This window comes from Setaria viridis, chromosome 9 (assembly GCF_005286985.2).
Source record: "Setaria viridis chromosome 9, Setaria_viridis_v4.0, whole genome shotgun sequence".
NCBI lineage: Eukaryota > Viridiplantae > Streptophyta > Magnoliopsida > Poales > Poaceae > Setaria > Setaria viridis.
Genome location: NC_048271.2, coordinates 6,877,630 through 6,901,791, shown reverse-complemented (window position 1 = coordinate 6,901,791; position 24,162 = coordinate 6,877,630). Strand labels below are relative to the sequence as shown.

Here is a 24,162-nt window from a genome sequence, read left to right as displayed (position 1 = left end):
TGCAGTAGTAATTACAAGTTGAAAGCCGTCCAATTGCATGACTAAATTTACTGCACGGCTAGATATAGGTGGTTTCAGTTGCTATATTATAGCTCTAATTATAAGCGCGGCCTCCTTTTAGCTTTTCCTTTTAATATATATAGAAGGAATTGCATTCTATTTATTACTTGAACTAGAACACTCCTATAGTGCTATTCTAAGCAGCCCGCACTTGCTATTTGGCCATATCCGTGTGTGCCTTCGCGGTGCAAATGTAATCATGGATGTGTTCCGAGGTAGTATAGTATCACCGACATGCATAGGCCATGGCTACCCTTTGCAAAAGTCTTACATACTAAATCGTACTCCCTCGAGTTACTTAATGTTTGAGGAAATAAGAATGCACTATTTTGTTTAATTATGATCAATATTTTGTTTATATCTTTAATTTTTTAACAAAATATAATGTACTATTTTGTAAATAATTTTTACCCGAGGCTTCACTTCACTTACAATTATCTCAAGTTAAATATATAAAGACGGTGGTCCAAGTCTTAAGAACCTAACCGCATGTGTATTTCTTCTCTAAAACTTAAATATGTTTGCGGCAGCCAAATAATCTTTTTGGATTTCTCCATTGATTATGCATTACTTATGCTTCAAGCTCTGAGTTTACGACCAAAAGTTTATAGCAATTCTAGCATACTTAATTATCTACTCCTGTTTTTATATACATTACAAGGCATACTTCGTTCCGTATGACAAGTTCTTGACTAACAGTTACTCTATTAGTATTTCATTTATATGATACAAAAGTATATTCTTTAGAAAGTACTTTCGAATAATTATTAATTAAATGCTTGTCCTAACAAAATAATATTAGCCTATTAATTTCAAAAGGAGGCATGGGATTGCAATTCTGCATCATGTTAATTATCTAGCTGCAGCAAAATAAGCTGCCACCACTCAGAACTAGTAGTAGTTCTATTATACGATTGGCTTATTTAACACTTTTTGTATCATTGGTGGGACACGCTAACGAGGTTATTAGGATTTCATTCAGCATCAGGTAGTACACAGGGGTTATGAAAAGTAAGGCGCACCTCGCGCTAGCAGTTATAGCGCTGAACGACAAACATTTTTAACGTGCCTAGCCACCTGCTAATCTTCGATCTTAAAAAATCGAGTTCAGGTTTTTGTGAATTCGTGCAAAAAATGTTTATCCTACGTGTGAATCAGAAAATACTTGCATGTCTGAAAGCGAACCTTAGTCGCGATGGCAAAGAAAAATACACGAGAAGAGTTTTCTACTGAAAAATATAGGTTTATGAACCCTAGATAAATACTGCAACATTGGAGTCTCCTTTCGGGAAAAAAAAAGTGAAACAGAACTGCGAACCGTACCCTCACGTGCATTCGCAACTCCGCTTGTCGCGCTGCACGCGTGCTGTCGTACACTCGTACTCGTACGTGCTCCGCTCTTTCTACGCCGCGATCGCCATTCGCCGCCACTCGCGCATTCGGGCTGTGTAACCCGTGCACGAACCCGTGGGCTGTGTAACGGCTCAGGCGCGTTCAGCCCACCCACCCACCCACAGCACCGTGGTGGAGTGCTGTGCGGCGGCCTCGTGGGCAGCTGGGCGGGCGGCCCGGATTTATGGGCCACTGAATAGAGAGAGAGAAATGTACGCTCTAGAAATCTCATCGGCCCACTGCTCTAAAGGATAGCAAGAAGAAAAGAAGTTTCATAACGGGAGGTAAGAAAAAGTTACGAGGGGAATTATAAGAGGCGTCACTCGGTGGCGGATTAACACGCTGTCACATCAAATCATGTCTCGTTCTCTCTCGTCACCGTCTTGAGTGTTTTACATGTCGAACTTTGAGAAGGGGTTGAGGTCTTCGGTCTTCATGGGTCTTGGACCTTGCTTGGATCGCATCAAAGGTCACCACAGGCCACGTTTGCTGAAGATGATGTTTGGTTTGGATCTATGGTGCGGGATGCTATTGCGAAAAGTGCGGAGAACGAATTATCCGCCGCACATGTGATGCGCCAAATCTTAGCGCGGTTAGCTAAGGACACAAAGTAACATGCTAATGTGGCACAGCCGAACAAGCGAAATTTACCATGGTTCGACTAACTGGAGGGCCACCCTTCTCTCTTGTAATTAATCACCCGTTAGCTGTTTTTAGTTGATTTTAGGTAGTTAGATCAGCTTATGGAAATGGAATAATGGTTAGCTGGTGCTTAACTATTTGTTAGCTGATCGTATTAGCTACTAGCTGTTCAGGTTCTTAGCAGCTATTTTTACTATTCACTTCCAAATTATATCTACGAATCTAGAAAAGTAAAAATAACCTATAATTTGGGATGGAAGGAGTAGCTAACAATTGCTGAGTGGATCTAAATGAGAAGATTAAGAGATACATGTTTGATGAGAGAATTAAAGCCATGACATGTTTTTTCTAGAGATGAAGTGATGCACATGGGAGACTGATTCTGTACCAAAAGTATTTTTGAAATAAATGTACCAAATGTTTGTAAGGCAGATTGCACGAGATAAAACAAAACTAATGGCGTGGGATACTATCGCAGCAGTAGTGGAGCGGCGTCCGTGATTCTGTGGAATGGCTTTCCCAGGCTTCTTTACGCAGCGTCGCAGCCCTAGAAGTAAATCGGTGCTAGTCACTAACATCACTGACATGATGGGCCCACACGTCATACAGATTCGCTTGTACGGAGTAGTCTATACTAGTCTTAAACCCCAATCTTCCAGTCCTCCCCCAGCCCTGCCCGCGGCTGCGCAGTCCTTGGCCGCCGCAGCACACACCACACCTGCGCGACCCATCTCCCAACACCGCCGCCGCCGCCGCCACCGCCACCGCCGCTGCCGCCACTCCAGCGCCCCTTCTTCCCGATATGGGCGCGCAGGAGACGGCGGTGGAGGAGGTGCTGCGCGCCGCCGCCGCCGAGGTCTCCACCTCCTCCGCGAAGCGCCGCCTCCGCCTCTTCCGCCACACCCTGCCCCCTCTCCTCGCGAAGGCCTCAGGTACCCACCCCATCTTCGCCTCCGCTCCCAACCTCTCCGGATGGCTCCCCCGCCGTCGTCTGCGTGTTTTAGTCTCCCTCCCGTGCGCCCCCGCTCGTTCCCGTGTTCCTATTTTTTCTAGTGAGGGACTCGGGGGTCAGGGTTCTGCGATCGGAGGAACATTTGGCGGTGGATTCGCTCCGATTTGCGCGAGCTGGATCTCCTCGTGGATCGTGACGTTTCGTGTGTCAGTTTGCTTGCTCAATTCCGCCCATCTTCAAGCGGATCGTAGCTCATTAGCTCGGCCCTCTTGTACTTGTGCAGATGTGCTTAGCAGCCTGTGTCGACTTTCGGCTGAGATTAGCGTGTGGTTTGCTCTGCATCTATGGTCATATATGTTTTTTGATGCATGCCCTACTCGTCTTTCCTCCTGCGATCTATGGTGTAATTGTAGCTGTTACTTGTTGAGATCTTAAATAGTCAGCAGCAACTACCTGTGTAGTTTCTGGAGTTATATTTTGCTGTATAAATCCAATCTACCTGTTCTGCATGTGGGTTTCCAACATGTGAATGGGGCTTGTAGACAATATAATGACACTTGTTCTGTCTGGTTCAAGCGATTGCCTTGCAGTTAAGCTAGTGAATTCCATTGACCAATTTTTAGTTTTGCTTGGGTGTGCATGCCATGTTGCTGCAGGGCTGTCCCGTGGCTGATTCTGTTGCATATCCTATATTGATCACTTCAAGGCATTTTGGCCCATGTTAATGGGCTATTCTAACCTTGTTCAACAATTTGGGATAGGCATGCGAGTTTAACAAATGTGCAGTGCAACTTGAGCCTACTGTGAGATGCATATGATCCCCATGGCTTTAAAGCGTTATTCTGCTCATACCAGGATCCATTATGCAGAGCACAAACTCGGACTGCTAGTGATTCCTCTATACTTCAGCTATGCTTCATTATGATATCAGTCAATTATTTATCTGGCCAGGTGCTATGGTTGGGAGTTATGACGACCTAGTTCTAGAGCTTAGTCGTACGCTTGGAGAATTGCCAATGTTTTGCATCCAGCATCTTGTGGCATTACAATTAACGACCCTGAGAAATATATGTGTTGTGAATGTTATCATGAGATAGATTATCATGCTATTAGGTCACCCTACTAAACCCTCCTGTAAATCAGTGTTTGCTGGTGCTCTTATTTTTTTGGGGTGGGCTCCTTTTTTAAGAAGAAACCTTGTGTCCCTATGAAGATTGATTTTTCATGTGATTCATGCTTATGCTAACTGAGGATGTCATTATGAAATTAATTTTCTTATATTACTTTGTTTTACATGCAGAATCACCATCAGATACTGCATCCTTAGTCGATCTCATTTTCCAGACATTGCCTATATATGATGATCGGGCATCACGAAAAGCAGTAGATGATATGGTTATTCAGGCTCTTGGTGAACCCACCTTCATGAAGCCCTTTGCTGCGGCGCTTGTACAATCTATGGAAAAGAATCTAAAGGTCACAAACCCCCTTACAAGCTTCAAGCTTCTCAGATGGTCACACTATCTTCTGAAATGGAGCCAGTTTGCCACACTTTCAAAAGGCGCCTTTTCCAGACTTGCCAATGCACAAGCTGTCTTATGTCAAGTCCTTATGAATGGGTCCTATCGTCGGCGCCGGACTTGCAAACAGCTATTCATTCATCTTTTCTCTGAGGTACTTTGGCAATAAGTAAATAATTGTAGAGCAAGTCAGAATTGTCTCCTTCCCATATCTTATCTAGTTCCATTTTCCAGCCTAGTGGAATGTACAAGATGTACATAGAGGAGGTCAGAGATTTAAGGATTTCCATGAGGGATTCTCCTGCATTCTTAAATCTGATACTGGATTTTACCATTACCTCTCCATCATTATCTGCTGAGTACAAGGTAAATCTTCAACCTCATGTTTGACCCCCATTTTTCAGTTGTTAGTAGTCAAGCAATTATGTATTCACCTAATGGTTTGACTTAATTGATTGAAGCCTTTTGTGGATTCTCTCATGTGTTTGACAACATGTTGCTATTGCTTTTCAGTCAATGTTCCTTGATTTGTATGCCAAAATCGTCTTGAGTTCAAAAGACCGGCCACCAAAAGCAGCCACTGAAGCTTTTAAGCCTCTTTTCGTGGAGATTGGGCATGAGGATTTTAAGAATACTGTTATGCCGTCATGCATAAAGATGCTGAAAAGAAATCCTGAAATCGTACTACAATCCATTGGATATCTTCTAAAGACGGTCCGTTTGGACCTAAGCAAGTATTGCATGGAGTTTATGCCAGTTGTTCTGCATCAGGCTCGGCATTCAGATGAAGAGAGGAGGATCAATGCTTTGAGTATTATAGGAACACTAAGTGAGAAGTCAAGTGATCCAGACGCTCTACCTTCCATGGTCAATGCTATCAAAGCAATCTTAGGAGGTATTACATATATAGTTTTTATTTTCTAATATTTATTGGTCTATCATGTTGTGCTGTGTATTGCTTAACTCATTTTTAACACAATTTGCAATTTCGTGCTGTCATTCATACTTCTCTTGGCAAAATTTGTTTGGCCAGGCTCAGAGGGGAAACTATCACTTCCATACCAGAGAATTGGAATGATAAATGCTTTAGAACAGCTATCAAGATCTCCTCCAAAGCAAATAAGCAGACTTGCTCCTTCAGTATCTAGTTTCCTTCTGAAGTGTTACAAGGATGATGGTAAAGTTCAGCAGTCCCATTCTACGCTCCATAGCCATATATAATGGCACCAATTCATAGTTTTCTATCTTATGACAGGTATTGAGGAGGTGAAATTGGCGATTCTGTCAGCATTAGGGTCCTGGGCTTTAGTATCAGCTGAAGCTGTTCAACCAGATGTTGTTTCATTTATTGCTGCAGGCTTGAAAGAGAAAGACACTTTAAGGAAGGGGCATCTAAAATTATTACGACTTGTATGTAAAAAGTCTGATTCTTTGACAAAGGTAAGGGAGTTACTTCCAGTTTTGTATATAGAAAGAAGAACCTTCCTGTTTACTTCATTTTTTCCTTGCCTAAGGAAGATTTGTTTTAAGGGCAGATGAAATGCTGGCACTAAACATTGGCTCATATTAAGTATTGATAAAATTATTGTGCTCCAGGTTACTTCTTTATTGGATCATTTAATTCAGCTGTCAAAAGCTGGCTTCAGCAAGGCAACACAGCGGTTGGATGGAATCTATGCACTCTTTGCAGTATTGAGGTTTGCTGCTGTTGATACGAAAGCAGGTTTTCTACAATTTCTTACTTTTTCCAAGTGCAAGTTTTATGTATGCAATCTCTTTTTTTTCAATAAATATGGTTTTAATGAATATGCAGATGGTGCTGTTCTGAAGGAGAAACTGTGGCCACTGATTGCTCAAAATGAACCCTCGTTGATCTCTTTACAGTTGGTAATTCTGTTGTTCTTTGAATTTCCATCAAGAATAATGTCATCCTGCAAAATGACACAAGAAGTGGATGTACTTCAACATGGACCTTTTTTTACTGTACCTGCTTTTATATAAAATGTGCTTGGAGAATTGAGTGATTAGTGGTTACAAAAACTCTAGCGCCTTAGTGTAATCATTGGCATCAAATATTCTGATTTTAAGATCTTTTAATGCTACCCCGAAACTAAAACTCTTTTTATTAAGGTTTATTTAACACTGTTTTCTCCTGGCAGCTTCCCAAACTAGCAGATGATGATTGCTTAGCTGCCGTGGATCTTCTTCAATCACTGTTTGTAGAACATCTCTTCAGGTCTAGCTCTAGTGTTCGCCTCATTAAGCTGGGTTTTATGTGTTAGACTAGTACCATTTGTTTTCTGATGTCGACTTAATTCATATTTGAATTGCAGGGTTCGGGAATATTTTTCTATCGAGTCATTGTTGCAGGTAGGGCTAGAATGCTCTAAATTGTTGAATCTTGACTGTCTTATCTGAAATGCATATGGATACATGCATTTAGCTTTACTACTGGAGAAGTATTCGCTCATCACATATCGGCTATACGGCTGTAGTGTGCACTGATTCATTGTCTTTTGGTACAGCTGTTAATATATCTAGCTTGCCATCCAAGTTGGGAAGTCAGGAAGGTAGCTTATGATGCTATGAAGAAAGTCCTCTCTAGCTCCAGTGGTCTGGCTGAAGATACTCTATTCTTATTCACAGATTGGTTGTCATTAGTTGGAGAGAGACTGTCAATGTTGAAACAAGGGTATGCACCTGTAGACCTATCGGTGTCAAATACCTGCATATTCTTGATTCTGTCTTCCCCTTGGAGTCATCTGCTTTCCATTGTGTTGTTACTTCATCCGAATCCTGTGAATTTGCATATCTTGTGTGCTGACATTTCTCTTTTTGAATCAGTGATATGGATAACTCTTCGGATTCACAACTACCATTCACTCCATCTATTGAGGTCCTTGTCAAGTGCTTGTTTTTGATTGCACCTTATGCTGTTGTGCATAGTCTGAGATCGTATTCTCGACTTATATTGTGCTCCCACCACCCTTGTCTTTCCAGCTCCGCAAGCCCAGCTGGTGTATATAAGGTTTGAATCTTGCTAACTATCTTCTCTCAAATTATTTTCGTGTCTGATTGCTTTGTATATCATATTTTCAGAGGTTGCAAAGAAGGTTGAGACAACAACAGATTGTCTTTGTTGACTTAATTACTCCCAACATTTCTGTTATCTGCAAGGTAATTCTGGATTTGGATATTTTTTAATGGGTTTGCTTTAAAGTTATCATATGTTTTTATCTCTGTTTATTTGTGGTACTATTGTAGATGCATAATGGTCATGACACCTCGTTAAGTTAATATCAGAAGGTGTAGAAGTAGAATATGCTAATAAAGCTTACTATGTAGGTCATTTTTGTTATCGCAATTTGCAACCCAGGATTGGGTTGTTTAGCGGCAGTGACTAGCCTTAGTAGGTGCATTTTGGAATCTGCCTGATACAATATAGGGTAACCATGATTGGTTTACTGTGGAGAAGATCTTAGGTTTCGATCCAAGTTTATTATGGTCTTGGTCTCTTGGGCCATCTTCCCAAAGGTAGCATTCAATAACTTAAGGTAGCATTTTTTAATTTCTTGCAAACATGAAACAAACGAAAGTTTTTAAAGGAAAAAATAATCCAAACTAGGTTTGTCTCTGGGGAATGTTCTAGTGGTCCATCTTCAATTCCATATCTGCTTGGTTTTTGGGTTGCAGTATTTGACACTTTTCATTGGATGTTGTGGCTGAGAAAAGGTGAGCCATGCCTGTGGCTTCATCATCCCTACGTGCTCCAGGAATCTATTATGAATGTTACCATACATTGCTTTTGAGGAAATTCCTTTCCGACACAAATTTTTATTGTGCAATTTTTCATTATTACTTACCATCCAGAATTTTCCTTCTCACTGTTGTCGCTTTTTGGGTCAATAACCAGTAGTTTTTTTTTCCCCAGGAATTACTCTCACAGGATGGTCTATTTAGTTCCAACAAGCAAGTACAGAGTGCAGCATTATGTTCGCTATCGACGCTGATGACAATTACTCCCAATGATACATTTCTAGAATTTGAGAAGGTTATTTGGTTGTTTTGTTATGTCAAATTGAGCTTGTAATATCTTATTCTGATAGTTTGTTTATGTTGTTGTTTATCCAGCACTTCATAGGACTCGAGGAGCGCACTTTGCACGATTCCTTCTCAGAGAATGATATTAAGGTGGACTTTATGGACTGCTTGATGAAATTTGATCTCAAACAAAAAAATGGAAGTCTTTTTGTTAGGGCATTGCCATAATTTCGGTCATAATATTCCTGATTACCCTGTAATGGTGTCAACTCATCTTTACCAGTATAGTCATTAGTGCATTTTCGTTGGACATGCATGAAACTGTTTTCTTTCCCACTCTCAGAAAAATGGTTTGTGTTGCTGCTTTTGTTCCATAAGCGTTGTCACCATATGTTGCAAATAATGTCTATACTAATCTTTTTCCCTCTTGAATATGCCGTACAATCTCCTCACCGTACACAACTTATGCATTAGAATATTTTGAGATATTATTATACTAATGCTCTTGGATTCCACGATCTCTAGAATAGCCTAAATGCTGGCATACAAACATTTTTTTTAAATTCGATGTTGTTAGTTCATGTGCAATGAAGGTCTAGTTACTTTTGTGCCTTTATCAATAGCTTTGTAGTTCAATAGAGTTCTTTTTTAGGATCGAGTCTTACAGGTTCTTCTAAACACAATGTAGATATTCTACACTCCAGAGGGGCAGTTGTCAACTGAGCAAGGAGTTTACGTTGCCGAGGCTGTTGCTTCAAAAAATACCAAACTTGCAAAGGGCCGTTTTCGGGCATATGATGATCAAGACGCGGTAATCTTTTTTGTTCTTGCAAGTTAGATTTTGAATCTTTTGATTGGAAATTTTAATGAATATGTAGTTTCTGAGGCTTTGTAAAATAATTTACCAAACATGTAATCTAGTATTATATTTAGATGTGTTGAGTTTTGGTCAGTGAGTCACATGTTTCTGGCTTGCTGTTAACCTAATCCAGAATTCCAGATGTTAAATTTTTGTTGTTGCTGTGATTTGTAGGACACTGCTCGCTCTGTTGTCCCTGCAAAAACTGAGAAGAGAGAATCCTCAGGCACTGGCAAGCGAGAAACTGGGAAATCTACAAAAAAGACTGGTAATTCAAGCTCTTAGTCCTGACACAAGCTATGCATAGTGTAGTGTGTTGGTGAAAACTTACACTCAACATTTTCCAGCTCCTGTCGATAAAGCTAAGACCGCTAAAGAGGAGGCCAGAGAGTTGCTCCTGAAGGAGGAAGCATCTGTACGTATGAAGGTTGGGCAAGTGCAGAAGAATCTCTCCTTAATGTTGGATGCTCTTGGCGAATTGGCTATTGCTAATCCTATATTTACTCACGGTCAACTGCCATCTCTGGTTAGCAATCTTTTATTCCCCTTTGTAGCTCCTTTGTATTTTCATTGTTGCTGGATAGCCATAGATCGTGTTTGTCCGAATTTCATCACAGCATTGAAGGCTACTAGATAGAGGGAGCAATATGCACTTCTATGAGTAATATTGAACAATAGAGAATAGCCACACCTTGTTTATTGAATATTCGTACCCAAAAAGCTTTCCAAAAATTGAATAAATGATAGGAAGTGATTTGAACAAAAGTTGACCTCTTCTTTTATATCTGTACCGGGTTTACTATTTTTTGTTATTTTGGAAATGTGTGAATAAATCACAGGTTGATGATTTGTTGCCTTAATGGACACACTAATATGTTATTTTATTGTGGCACTGGTTGTTATTATGGACAGTCAAACCATGGTAACTAAGTGTATGTGAGTATGTAACAACTGACCATCAAATATTCAGTTAAAAAGCAGTGCAATCTGTTGTCATCAGTGTCTTATAGAGCCTATCTTAAAGAAATATCTTAGTTTCTTGTATCCTTTTATCCTTTCTCTTTTAGTGTGTACGACATGGTTATTAATTGTGATGCTTGTTCTACATGTATATTCATCATATGTTCCGGTGGAATGCAGGTAAATTATGTTGATCCATTGCTAAGTTCTGCAATAGTAAGTGATGCTGCATTTCGTACAATGTTGAGGCTTGCTCGCTGCACAGCCCCTCCCCTTTGCAATTGGGCGCCTGAGATTGCTGCTGCAATCCGTGTAATATCTATCGGTGATTTTGAAATGGTTTTGGATCTTATGCCTGTGATCGTGGAAGAAGATAGCAAGAAGAAGCCATCATCTGGTCTCTTTGAACAAATAGTAAATGGGCTGACAATTGCATGCAAAGCAGGACCTCTTCCAGCAGATTCATTTACTTTTATCTTTCCGGTATTTCTTCCATTTTGACTTTAGTCCTATCATAAATTTACTTCTGTTCCTGTTGACCTTTTACTTTCAAAATTTGTCTACCTTTTTCTATACTCGTATTAATTTATTTTGCTACCTTTGGTTCAGATAATGGAAAGGATCCTTCTGTCCTCTAAAAAGACATGTCTTCATGATGATGTGCTTCACATACTATCTATGCATCTGGATCCAATACTACCACTTCCTCGTCCTAGGATGTTATCAGTTAAAAATTCTTAGTTCTTTGAGACTTAAATGATTTTCTTTGTTTTGTTCTCCTAATATTCACCATCTTAAATTTTTCTGTGCACTAGGTTCTTTATCATGTGTTGAGCACTGTCCCTGCCTATCATCCTTCAGTTGGGCCTATGCTGAATGAGTTATGCCTGGGTTTAAGAAGCCATGAATTAGCACAGGTGGTTATTGTGTTGTCTGTTCTTCAGCGTGCTTTGTTTCATCTCTGGTGCTATGTATTCTTACACTTTTCTTTTTTCAGGCTCTTGGTGGTGTATATGCTAAAGAAGTGCATGTTAGGCTTGCCTGCTTGAATGCTATAAAATGTGTCCCTATACACTCTGTTCAACGGGATCTGCAAGTGTCAACAAGCCTCTGGATTGCTGCACATGATCCAGAGAAGGTTTGTAACAGCTTCCCTACGAAATTTGACATGGAACTGTTCTATTAATCCTCTTTACGGTCTTGAAATATGTTGAAACCTTTTGTTGTTTCTAGAGCAAGAAATTATGCTTATTTTCTTGCACTTTGGCACATGTACCTTCTCTAGGTGGTTGCTGAATTAGCAGAAGAGTTATGGGACCGCTTTGGTTTTGATGTAATCACTGATTACTCTGGTATTTTCAATGCACTCTCCCATAAAAATTACAATGTTCGTGCTGCATCTGCTGAGGCTCTGGCTGCAGCATTGGATGAAAATCCAGACAAAATGCAAGTAAGTATCCAATGGCGCAAAATTACTGTTCTGAATTTGTACTCCCTCCACTACTATATAGATGATCTATGATTTTGCAAGGCAACTAGGCACACTTACAAAGGACATGCACATTTAAAGACTGCCTTAAGTTAGTTCTTGCTCTTGGAATGTTGTGTTAGTGTTACTCTAAGGACATTTGAACTGGACTTGGAGGGTATATGACAAATCGGTGATAGTACATCTTAAAATCATAGAATGGCATCTATTTAAAAGTGGAACATATAATGCTGTGTATTTGGGTATAATCTGTAGTTATGCTACTGTGTCTTTAATTTTATATTCAAATCGAACTTGGATAGAGCCACCATGATCAAATTATTCTTGCTGATTTGGAGTAACTTTCTGATTATGGTGTCGTATTATGACAGGATGCACTTTCTACCCTATTCTCTTTGTACATTCGTGATCTTGGCCCTGGTGTTGAATTTGGAGATACGCACTGGCTTGGAAGGCAGGGTATAGCATTAGCACTCCACTCTATTGCTGATGTTTTGGCCTCTAAAGATCTTCCTGTTGTCATGACGTTTCTCATATCACGTGCCCTGGTAAGTAGTTTGCTTTTTTTTTTATGTGTGTTGATATTATCACCACAGTCTGCAGTCCTGCGTACATTTAATTTTTAATGCATCTTATGCTGAACTTACAGGCTGATCCAAATGTTGATGTTCGTGGTAGAATGATTAATGCTGGCATCCTTATTATTGATAGGCATGGAAAGGAAAATGTGCCTTTGCTATTTCCTATTTTTGAGAGCTACTTGAATAAGAAGGTAAGTACTATTTCCCTATTAATAATCGTGCTAATATTATTTAATTATTTTGTCTATTTCTTTTCATATTTGCTACATATTCCATATTTAACAGGCATCGGATGAGGAAACGTATGATCTTGTGAGGGAAGGTGTTGTTATTTTCACTGGTGCTCTGGCGAAACATCTATCAAAGGTGCAGATGGATACTGAACTATCTTTATTTAAAAGATGCATGTTTAGTACTAAACATAGCATTTGTAACAGGATGATCCTAAAGTTCACAGTGTTATTGAGAAGTTGTTAGATGTCCTTAACACCCCATCAGAGGCAGTTCAACGTGCTGTCTCAGATTGTTTGTCTCCACTTATGGTCTCCAAACAGGTGAGTTGTATTTTGTACTGTTGGGTTTTGTGTTTGCATTGTTGACTTTGTATCCATTTGGTACCCAATTTTTATGCCTTTCGTTCATTTGATTATACTAATGTTCACTTCTCTGTATTACCAGGAAGAGGGTCAAGCTCTTGTTTCTAGACTCTTGGATCGGATGATGAAATGTGAAAAGTATGGCGAGCGACGTGGTGCAGCCTTTGGCCTTGCTGGGGTAGTTAAAGGATTTGGAATTTCTTCCTTGAAAAAATACGGTATTGCTACAACATTGCGACAAAGTTTGGAAGACAGGTAGGCTACTGGTGCTGCAAAGAGAATTTTTAATAAATTAGTATGTATTCATCTGTCACAATGTTTATTTCATTTTTAACCTAATTATGTGCTGCAGCTGTTGTATTCTGTTTTCATGTCTTGTTATTCTCTAGGCATCCTTTAGAGGTTTTGGGTAGTTCTTTTTCCCTTTTATAGAGAGCATAATGCCTAACTAATGTATTTTTGCAACATGGGACTGTTGTTGTTTCTTACATTTCCTTTTCATGCCATTTTCATCTTATGTTCTCACCCTTTTATTTGATAAAGTATTCAATGTATTGAGAATTTTCTGATCGCCAAACATTGTAGCACTGAATTTTCCATTTATGTGCAGAATGTCTGCTAAATCTCGTGAAGGAGCTTTACTTGGATTTGAGTGCCTGTGTGAGAAGCTTGGCAGACTATTTGAGCCGTAAGTGATGCACATCTTCGCTTCAAAATGTTGGTCTGGTTCGAAGTGACTCATTATGTTTGCTGTCTTGTAGGTATGTCATTCAAATGCTACCCTTGCTACTTGTGGCTTTCTCTGATCAAGTCCTGGCAGTGCGTGAAGCTGCTGAGTGTGCTGCTCGGGCAATGATGTCTCAGCTCACTGGTCCTGGTGTGAAGCTCGTCCTTCCTTCACTTCTTAAGGTATCAATATATCTTGTTCGATGCTATTAAGCCCCCCTTTGGCAGGGCTTCATGAGTGGCTTCTGCACCGGCTTCTCAAGAAGCCCTGCCAAACGCTCCCGTGCAAAACAGCTCCCCTAGAAGCTGCATCAAGTTTTCTACGGCGTGGGAGAAGCCAAGAAAAGTGGCTTTTCCCGGCTCATCCATCTCCACAAACGCAAAAAGATGCATGTGCCCTTGTCCTTTCGCTGAAATTACAAACATTTTGCCACTATGCGGCGGTGCACAGCAACGCGGGGGTGCGGCAGCAATGGTGGCTCTGGCAACTTAGGCCTCGGCGCCGCCGGTGCAGGGTGGAACGGGGCGGCCCGGCGTGGGGCGGAGCTAGCTCGGGGCAGAGGGCGGCGAGGGTCGGTACCAGCGGCGGGACATGGCCGGCGAGGGTCGGGGCTGGCGACGGTGAGGGTGAGGGGAGGTGTGGGGCGGGTTGGTACCAGCGGTGCTGCAGGAGCCGGCAAGGCAAGAGCCGCGAGGAGCGAGGCCGACGAGGGGCGGGATGGCCAGCGGTGAGGCAGGAGTAGGCGGCGCCGCGGGCGACGAGGTGCGGCAGAGTCGGCAAGGGTCGGTGGAAAACTGCCGGCAGGGAGGCTGCCCAGGGCGTTCCAGCGGCGCATGGCCCGGCAGAGATGGTGAGGTGCAGGCCTGGCGGCGCAGGTTGGACAAGCGCCACGGGGTGGAGGCAGCGCCAAGCCGAGCTGAATGGATAAGGAAGAAGAGAAGGAAGAGATAGGAAGGGAAGAGGAAAAGAAGAACTGAAGAAAAAGAAAAGGGAAAATATATTGGAAGAAAAGAGGAAAAATAAATTGGAAGAAATAATAAAATCACATTATTAATAGAGCCACACATAAAACTCATATGTGCAAGCAACAACATATATATATGCAAGGGCACAATGGACAATGACATCTTCTGTACATTCTAAAAAAGCTAGGAGAAGCTGTTTTGCCAAATGTTTTCCTACAAAATAAGCCAGAGCCAGAAAAAGCTACTTTTTCAGATGAGCCAGAGCCAGAGCTGTTTTTTCACGAGCCAAAGCCGTGCCAAACGGGCCCTAAACTGTAACCTTTATTTTATCCAAATGTTCTATTGGGTACATCCATAAAGCTGGTCAGTTCATCTTGTTATATTGAAATTGGACCTACTAAATCATCTGCTGAATATTTAGGCCATTGGCACCAGAAAACTACTACTGTTTCCATTAGAAAGAGCAGAACTTCATGTCCATCTGTTACCCAATGTTTCCAGAAATGTTGTTCCCTTAATCTGATTTGTACTGTTCATAGCTTTTATATTAGTTCTTTTAAAGGAGATGAAATAGATATTCAGATACTTCTGACAGAATATGATTCTAGTCTCATTCATTTTCTGAAACTGTATACAGGGAATCTATGTAGCTGGTCTGATACATTCAATGGTTTCCTTAAAGCATATATATTTTAAAGAATGTCATTAACACGTTTTTCCAGGGTCTAGAAGATAAAGCATGGCGTACTAAGCAAAGCAGTGTTCAACTTCTTGGTGCCATGGCATATTGTGCTCCTCAGCAACTGTCTCAGTGTCTTCCGAAGATTGTTCCAAAGTTAACAGAGGTATATGTTGTAATTTGTATTTTTGAGTTAAGCTGCTTATATAACTTTTTTCCCGAAACAAAGCTGCTTATATAACTTAACATCAAGTTTTATATCTTATGCAATATATTTGCCAGGTACTAACAGACACACATCCCAAAGTGCAAGCGGCGGGACAGACAGCTCTCCAGGAGGTAATGTTTGCTTGTTTACCATGACAATTGGTTATTTTTATGCGTTATCTGTAATGGACTCTGCTTTGTTTTCTTTGGCCAGGTTGGAAGTGTCATAAAGAATCCAGAAATATCTGCACTTGTTCCTATTCTTCTGTCAGCTCTGATGGATCCAAATGACCACACTAAACATTCTCTTGACATCCTTCTTCAGGTAATAAGATCTAAGATAGTGACATAGTGTTCAACCCAGCTGTTGACTTTTGGTTGCTCGCATCACTTTGCCAATGAAGAACTCGAGATGGGTTATTATTGTTAGGTTTACATCTTCATATCTTTTTTGGCAGACTACTTTTATTAATTCGATAGATGCACCATCGCTTGCATTGCTTGTGCCTATTGTGCATAGAGGACTGAGGGAGAGGGGTGTTGAGACTAAAAAGAAAGCTGCTCAAATAGTTGGAAACATGTCTTCTTTAGTTACAGAACCAAAGGATATGATCCCATACATTGGTTTGCTCCTACCAGAAGTGAAGAAGGTATGCTATCTCCCTATGCTTATCGCACCACATCTCAGAAGTCAGAAGTGGGCAACTGCTTATAGCAGTTCTTTTGTTGCTTCAATTGACGTAGTTTTCTTGCTTATTATACTCTTTTTTGACTATATCTTGCAGGTTCTAGTGGATCCTATACCTGAAGTCAGGGCAGTGGCTTCTCGAGCTCTTGGGTCTCTTATAAGTGGAATGGGTGAAGAAATCTTCCCAGATCTTGTGCCATGGTTATTAGATACTCTAAAATCAGATAGTAGTAATGTTGAACGATCTGGTGCTGCCCAGGGGCTGAGTGAGGTTGGTCTTTCTTTTTTACTTGCCTTCAGCGCCTTTTTTCTTTTTGGTAATATGACATTTCTATTTGTTTTGTTTATGGCAATTGTTTGATCTGTTCATAGCACAATTTGTTCTTTTTTGGGATAATTCCATACATGCCATTACAATTTTCAAAAATTTGAAAAATGCCATTGTCAGTGACTGAGGTGGCTCCCACCTGTCAGTGATACAACCGATGGCAAATTTCCAATTCTTGAAAATTGTAATGGCATGAGTCCAACTAGCCTTTTTTTTTATGTAAGTCAAGTCAAATGAATGGATGTTAAGGCATAAATGCGATATACATGCATATTTTCGCACTAGCTATGATAACAATATGGATCTGTGTCTGTTTTTTTTTATGTAAGTCAAGTCTTGATGATTCCTTATTGATGGATGACTGGTGCAATAGAAAAAATTTCCTGTTAACATATAATTATGTTTGATTATATTCAAATTTCCAGGTTTTAGCTGCTCTTGGCCAAGATTATTTCGATCGTATTCTTCCTGACATCATCCGGAACTGTTCCCACCAGAAGGCTTCTGTTCGTGATGGACATCTTACACTTTTCCGGGTAATTTCTCCAAAATTTTCCTGTGTTATCATATGACTATTGCTGTAATGCAGTAAGTTATTGATCACTTCTATATCTATTTTATAGTATTTGCCGAGGTCCTTGGGTGGTGTATTCCAGAACTACCTGCAGGCCGTTCTTCCTGCTATATTAGATGGTAAGATTGTTCAATATCTACCTCTGCTCTGCACTTGTCACATTGATTCTCTAACCATTTATTCTTATCAGGGCTTGCTGATGAGAATGAATCTGTTCGTGATGCTGCACTTTCTGCTGGTCATGTCTTTGTGGAGCACTATGCCGCATCGTATGCTATCCTCTGAATTAGTTAGTTGCTGTTTTTATTTGCAGCTTGTTGATATATGATGGAATTTTCTTTGTTGAATAGGTCGTTACCTCTGTTGCTTCCTGCTATTGAGGACGGGATCTTCAGTGATAATTGGCGTATCCGACAAAGTTCTGTTGAACTTCTTGGAGATCTCTTGTTTAAGGTTAATACCTCATCTATGTATTACTGAACTGAGATATTAGGTTCACCTTATTATGCTGCATCATCTGCTAATACTACTACCTTTAGGTTGCTGGAACTTCTGGGAAGGCAATCCTTGAGGGTGGAAGCGATGATGAAGGTGCTAGTACAGAGGCTCAGGGGCGTGCAATTATTGAAGTACTCGGAAGGGAGAAACGCAATGAAGTTCTTGCTGCCATTTATATGGTCCGTTCTGATGTCAGTTTGACTGTCCGGCAGGTATATATGCTTTATTCCAAGATCACTAATAGCCCTTTTCAGAAACAGTGAATTTTGTCTGCTTTTCTTTATGTTTTTATTTTTCTTAATATGCCACTTTTCAGCATTCCTGGATCACCCTTGTTCTAAATTTTTCTCTGCATGTCAGGCTGCACTACACGTCTGGAAGACAATTGTAGCAAATACTCCAAGAACTCTAAAAGAAATAATGCCAGTACTTATGGACACACTAATTTCATCTCTTGCATCATCTTCCTCAGAAAGGCGTCAGGTTTGACCTATTTCATGTTCTGTTTGATATCTGTAGAGATGTGTTGTGTTTTTAATTTTGCTGTGTGTTGCCTTTTTGCAGGTTGCTGGGAGATCACTTGGTGAGCTTGTAAGGAAGCTTGGTGAGAGAGTTTTGCCCTCTATTATTCCAATCCTGTCACAGGGACTCAAAGATCCAAATGCTAGCAGAAGACAAGTAAGTTATGTTAATCAAATACGTCTGTGGAGAATAACTAGATTTTGCAACTGTGTCGACCTGCTCATGGTCTGAAAGAGCCAGAAGCTGTTTAACCATTTTCTGACTAATGTAATGTTATTCTTTGTATATTTCTGTATATGATAGTGTGTTATTTTAGTGGAATGTATATGTGCACAGAAGTATTTCACTTTAAAATATTAGTAGTAACCTCAATCCAGGAGTTCCTTGTAGAGGCCCTACTTTATGTGTTTTTATTTGTTTATTATTTTGAACTTACCATTTATTTTGTTTAATATGCAATCCATGGAATGATCAACATACTTTAATACTCTCACTTTTCAGGGAGTCTGCATTGGTTTGAGTGAGGTTATGGGCAGCGCTGGAAAACATCAGCTATTAAGTTTTATGGATGAACTTATCCCTACTATTCGTACTGCTCTATGTGACAGGTATGCTTTCTTGCTGTAACTTTTTGTTGTTTTTATTGGGTGTCTCATTTGGACATATCTCCCTGTAACAGCACCCAAGAGGTCCGTGAATCTGCTGGGTTAGCGTTTAGTACTCTGTATAAGGTATTTGAGCTAAACTTGTTCTGAATATTATGGATGATTTGCCATTTTTTGTTAACATGTTCACCTTATGTAGAGTGCTGGATTGCAAGCCATTGATGAGATTGTCCCCACATTGCTACGGGCTTTGGAAGATGATGATACATCTGCAACAGCCCTTGATGGTCTAAAGCAGATTTTAAGGTTTTCTTTATTTTCTTCTCGTTTTGGTTCTCATTAGTTTTTTTTTGTTTGACCGGATGTCTGACTTGAACTCTACACAAATATTGAACTTTTGATCTGATTTTACAGCGTCAGAACTGCAGCTGTTTTGCCCCATATACTGCCCAAATTAGTCCAGCCCCCCCTCTCGTGAGTTGGCCACTGATATTATTTTTTTCTATTTATGTTCTGATAACCCTGTTTTATATACAAATTGCTTTATTGGCGCAGTTCATTCAATGCACATGCATTGGGTGCTCTAGCAGAGGTTGCTGGACCAGGTTTGAATTCACATATTGGAACTGTCCTCCCAGCATTGATTCTTGCTATGGATGATGAAGATGCGGTGAGATGCATTCTAAACACAACCATCTTGTATCTTGGCATCTAACTAGTTTGTATTCATTTTTATTCTTCTATCTAGGAATGTTAATTGTATGTTCTGTTATATCTTACATTTTTTTCTCTCCCATCTGTATAGGATGTACAAAACTCAGCCAGGAAAGCTGCTGAAACTGTTTTGTTGGTCATTGATGAGGAAGGAGTTGAAACTTTGATACCTGAACTTCTAAGAGGAATCAATGACAGTCAGGTTGTTTGGCCTGTTTTTTTTTATTTAGGGAATTTGAACAATATCAGGCCTTGATTTTTTTGTCTTTTTTTTTCTGTTCAAGATTCTTAATGTATTTTTTGCGTGCAGGCATCAATGAGGCGGGGCTCAGCCTATCTAATTGGTTTCCTCTTTAAAAATACTAAATTATATCTGGCTGATGAGGCTTCTGATATGATGTCAACCCTAATTATTTTGCTGAGTGATACCGACAAAGCTACTGTATCGGTGAGTACCTGCCATCCCTGCAGTATGGTTCCACTTCACTTGACACTAGTTCCTCTGAAACTTATTTTTTAATGACGATCAACAGGCTGCTTTGGAAGCATTTTCAAGAGTTGTTGGCTCTATTCCAAAGGAACAGCTCCCGACACATATAAAATTAGTGCGTGATGCTGTCTCTACTGCCAGAGATAAAGAGCGTAGAAGGCGAAAGGTAATACCGTAACTTCAACTACTAAATTTTGTGCTATGCATGTGTTGTCGCGTCCTAGCTCAAAAGAAGTTAAAAAAACGTACCCACTATTTTTTAAGTTGCTCTAAATCTTAAGACGTTTTTCTATCCTAGACTAATAGTTTCATGTACATTTTCAGGGTGCACCTGTTCTCGTGCCTGGTTTATGTCTTCCCAAAGCACTGCAGCCTTTCCTTCCTATATTTCAACAGGTATTTATTTGTGAAATTTTATAATAGTATGCGATATTTTAATTTCCAGAGTAAGAAAGAGCAGCGCAAGATTCCTATTCTTGTCATTGATATCAGGCATGAGCACATCTGATAAATCTTTCTGTTGAACTCCAGGGTTTAATTAGTGGGACGGCCGAAACAAAGGAACAGGCAGCTGAAGGTCTTGGAGAGTTAATTGATGTGACAAGCGAGAAAACTCTTAAGGAGGTTGTTGTGCCAATTACAGGGTATGTCTTTTACCTTCTTGAAATAACCTCTGTTCTATGATTCCCTTTAAATGTTTGGCAAATGAGGATTTGTGCTGTCTGAGCAAACTCCAGCATGTAACTCAATTCATTACAACCGAGAGGCATTATACCACATGTCCAACTGCCAGTTGAAGAGCTCCTTAGCAATTTTGTTCTTAAACTACGTAGGCCCTAAAATGGCTAACAGTTACCAGGAAATAAACACGACACACATTTAAGCTGGTTGCATATAGATAATTTCTTGTTGGAATAATCATTTTCTTTTACTTGCACCTGTCTAATGCTTCATGTTAGTTCAATTTAGGTCAGATATGCATTTTAGAAATTTATTTTTACCTGACCCATTTGGTGACTGTGGAACAAATCCTACATGGGCAAATTAAAACAGAAAACATATAGACCACAAAGTGAATAGCATTATCGCATTATTGCTGCCAAGCTGTAGCTTTTGCTTTTTGAACTTACTCTATACTTGGAACAAGGCAAGACAGGCAAGGTAATTGCAAGCCCTGTAATATGGAGCTTAAGCAGGAGCCGCACACCTGGCTTCTGAACCTTATTAACAACTGCTTCTCAGGAAAGTTATTTTTTGAGAAAGCAGAAGCTTCCCTGAGAAGAACGCAGCACTCTTAACATTCTGTCAAACAGCTCGATCCCATATTTGCTCACATCCTAATTAAATGATTTTTTGGTCTATGGCATATGGGCATTGTAGTTCTAATCTATGTTTTATTTTTTGTATTTGTTCATTTGTATGTAGACCTCTTATTCGCATCCTTGGTGATCGGTTTCCATGGCAAGTTAAGTCAGCTATCCTATCAACCCTTACAATCATCATCACGAAAGGAGGAATTGCACTCAAGCCCTTCCTTCCACAACTTCAGACTACATTTGTAAAATGTCTACATGATACCAATAGGTCAGTATTATCATCTCTTTCTGTGTCCCTTTCTGTTATGGGTTTACCTACACATGTGAATATGTTTGAATTGCAGGTCTGTCCGTACGAGGGCTGCAGCTGCCCTGGGAAAGCTTAGTGCACTTAGCACACGGGTGGATCCTTTAGTTAGCGATCTTCTGTCCATGTTGCAGGTTGTGGATGTTCTGTCTCTTATCTTTTTGTGTGTGTGAGAAAAGATGACACTGTAAGTTCAAAACTAAAGTTTTCTTTCCTTTTTTCAGTCAGGAGATGAATCTGTCAAAGAAAGTGTGCTTTCTGCGCTTAAAGGTGTTATCAAACATGCTGGCAAAAGTGTTAGCGCTGCAATTAGATCTCGCGGATGTGATCTTCTCAAAGATCTGCTGCAGGCTGATGCTGATGATGTCCGCAGTTGTGCTGCAAAAGTGATTGGCACATTGTCTCTGGTAATTATAATTTTCATTTGTTTTCATCTGTTAGATCCCTTTCATGTTTTATTCCCTCTTTACTAGTCCATTATTGATGTGTCATAAAGGTTGACGGTATCAGAAATAATGTTTCATATTTGTCTAACTAGTGTTTGAGCTGTACCAAAAAAAAAACTACAATCTGCTGACTCTAAAAGAAAAGGCCAATTATTTTCAACACGTAACTCAATATACTGCCATGTGACTGTTTTTAGCAAAAAGATTGTCAAGTGAGAAGTTCCATTACAATGAGGCAATGTTTTTCTAGTTGAGGTAAGAAATGTTAAGAGGGTCAACTGCTATGCTTCCCTAATTTTGCATTCAAGAATGGATGCATGGGCTATGGTTTGCAACTTGCAAGTGTCTAAAAATTGTGTAGAACCTATTTCTGGACCTTTTCTTGCTACTTTTTATCTTTTCTATATCAGTATTTGTTCAGTTGATGACTGATGAGTAATGCAGCAAAGCAACAGAGGCTGACAGAACCAATGATAGTCTGCAGCAGTTAAGAGCTCAAAGTTGATAAAAAAAAAAGCAAGACCCTTTTCGGGGAACTACCATGTTCTCTGGTGCATTAGTGAATGAACTTGCCATTGTTGGATCTGTAAAGATCTATTATCTGTGATGCATTTCTTGGCCTCTTTTCCTTTAATTTGGCCACATTTATGGACTGTGATACCATGCTTTCTTTACAGTACATGGAGGAGACTGAGATTTCAGATTTGGTGCAAATCCTGTTGAACATGAGCACCTCACCAGACTGGTGTACCAGGCATGGTGCTTTGTTAGGATTCTCATCTATATCAATGCATTCTCCATCAAAATTGTGTCATTTGGCATCCTTTCCATCTCTTGTTGATCTTCTGAAAGATTCTCTTAAAGACGACAAGGTATTGGATGAAGTTGCACGCCTTGTCTGTTTTAACTATTATTCTGGTGTCTATGTGTAACTCGTCTGCATTGTGTGAAGTTCCCTGTTCGTGAAGTTGCCACAAGAACTCTGGGTAGGATACTCTGTTTCCAGTTACAGTTGGAAGCCGGTACCTTGCAACTGGTTCAGTTGCTTGTCTTAGCTTTGCGTGATGATTCAAGCGAAGTTAGGAGGAGATCTTTGTCGTGTATCAAAGCTGCTGCAAAGGTTTATCATTGGAGCCTCTCTCATTGCTCTCTGGTAACTTTATTCTTGGTGCCGTTGTGGTAACTTAATGGTTCCTTCTTGTAGATAAACCATTCAGCTCTCGCTACACACCACTCAATATTGGGCTCGGCAATTGCTGATGCTTTGAAGGACTCTAGCATGCCTGTACGTCTAGCAGCGGAACGCTGTGCCCTTCATGTTTTCCAATTGACTAAAGGTACTTTCACTTGTCTTTTGTTTCCTACCACTACCATATCATACTATTCCTTGTCTGGTGCTATCCTCTTCCAAATGAACTTTATGGTAAACTTTAGGTAGGATTATGGGAAAACTTTATAGACATGGTGCACTTGTTATCTAATTAGAACTGAAAATTAATGCTACTGCCTCCATTTCCAGGGCCAGATAATGTTACAGCTGCGCAAAAATACCTTGGCATGACTGGCTTGGAAGTAAAGAAAATTGCAAAGCTTAACGAGGAGAGGTATGTGTAGTTAGCTTAGTAACATTTACATCGTAGATGCTTTGTCATGTTTCATCGCCACCTGACAATTTTCTGTTCATGGTCGCCCCCCTGCAGTGATGGAAGTGAGAGCAGTGATGATGACAAGAGGGCATAAACCCTATTCTCAGTTTCAGTCATATATATGACCTTTACATATAGTTGCTACATTGATAGTGGAAGATGGGGTCGTTTTTCTGTCTGACCCTTGTTGTGGACATCTTTTTTGACAACAGAGTAGCAGAGGAAAACACATCGGCATTGTTCATATTTCTTGCGACAAACCAACAATGTTTATGGTACGTCACTATTATAGTGTTGAAGGTATTCAATCTACAATTCTGGCTACCAAGTGTTTCTTGGAACATTCTGAGTCGGAACT

At 40.2% G+C, this 24,162-nt stretch overlaps 1 protein-coding gene across 1 annotated transcript; it reads left to right on the top strand.

The window, feature by feature from the left end:
- The first annotated feature begins 2,776 nt into the window (after window positions 1-2,776).
- Window positions 2,777-24,128, top strand: LOC117838553 (protein ILITYHIA). Its single transcript, XM_034718621.2, has 60 exons — window positions 2,777-3,026; window positions 4,347-4,720; window positions 4,801-4,932; window positions 5,080-5,461; window positions 5,600-5,743; window positions 5,822-6,006; window positions 6,163-6,289; window positions 6,380-6,453; window positions 6,726-6,802; window positions 6,900-6,936; window positions 7,092-7,258; window positions 7,411-7,594; window positions 7,666-7,743; window positions 8,498-8,617; window positions 8,698-8,757; window positions 9,296-9,418; window positions 9,641-9,734; window positions 9,814-9,992; window positions 10,607-10,909; window positions 11,036-11,152; window positions 11,242-11,343; window positions 11,424-11,564; window positions 11,712-11,876; window positions 12,287-12,463; window positions 12,565-12,687; window positions 12,782-12,862; window positions 12,934-13,050; window positions 13,175-13,347; window positions 13,703-13,780; window positions 13,854-14,001; window positions 15,507-15,629; window positions 15,746-15,802; window positions 15,885-15,995; window positions 16,129-16,320; window positions 16,456-16,629; window positions 17,112-17,222; window positions 17,310-17,379; window positions 17,451-17,529; window positions 17,611-17,713; window positions 17,800-17,970; window positions 18,119-18,241; window positions 18,323-18,436; window positions 18,782-18,888; window positions 18,960-19,011; window positions 19,085-19,191; window positions 19,300-19,359; window positions 19,441-19,555; window positions 19,691-19,801; window positions 19,910-20,047; window positions 20,133-20,255; window positions 20,414-20,485; window positions 20,621-20,733; window positions 21,515-21,673; window positions 21,750-21,846; window positions 21,937-22,119; window positions 22,836-23,030; window positions 23,111-23,278; window positions 23,363-23,495; window positions 23,678-23,762; window positions 23,859-24,128. Exons 1-60 carry the CDS (start codon window positions 2,897-2,899, stop codon window positions 23,896-23,898), a joined length of 7,878 nt encoding a protein of 2,625 aa, XP_034574512.1. The 5' UTR covers window positions 2,777-2,896; the 3' UTR covers window positions 23,899-24,128.
- The last annotated feature ends 34 nt before the right edge of the window (window positions 24,129-24,162 follow it).

Excerpts from the sequence above, each read along its gene's own strand:
- LOC117838553 (XM_034718621.2), top strand. The coding sequence starts at position 2,897 with ATGGGCGCGCAGGAGACGGCGGTGGAGGAGGTGCTGCGCGCCGCCGCC. Across the intron at positions 7,595-7,665 it reads GCCCAGCTGGTGTATATAAG|AGGTTGCAAAGAAGGTTGAG; the intron begins GTTTGAATCTTG and ends TCATATTTTCAG. Across the intron at positions 19,556-19,690 it reads CTATGGATGATGAAGATGCG|GATGTACAAAACTCAGCCAG; the intron begins GTGAGATGCATT and ends CCATCTGTATAG.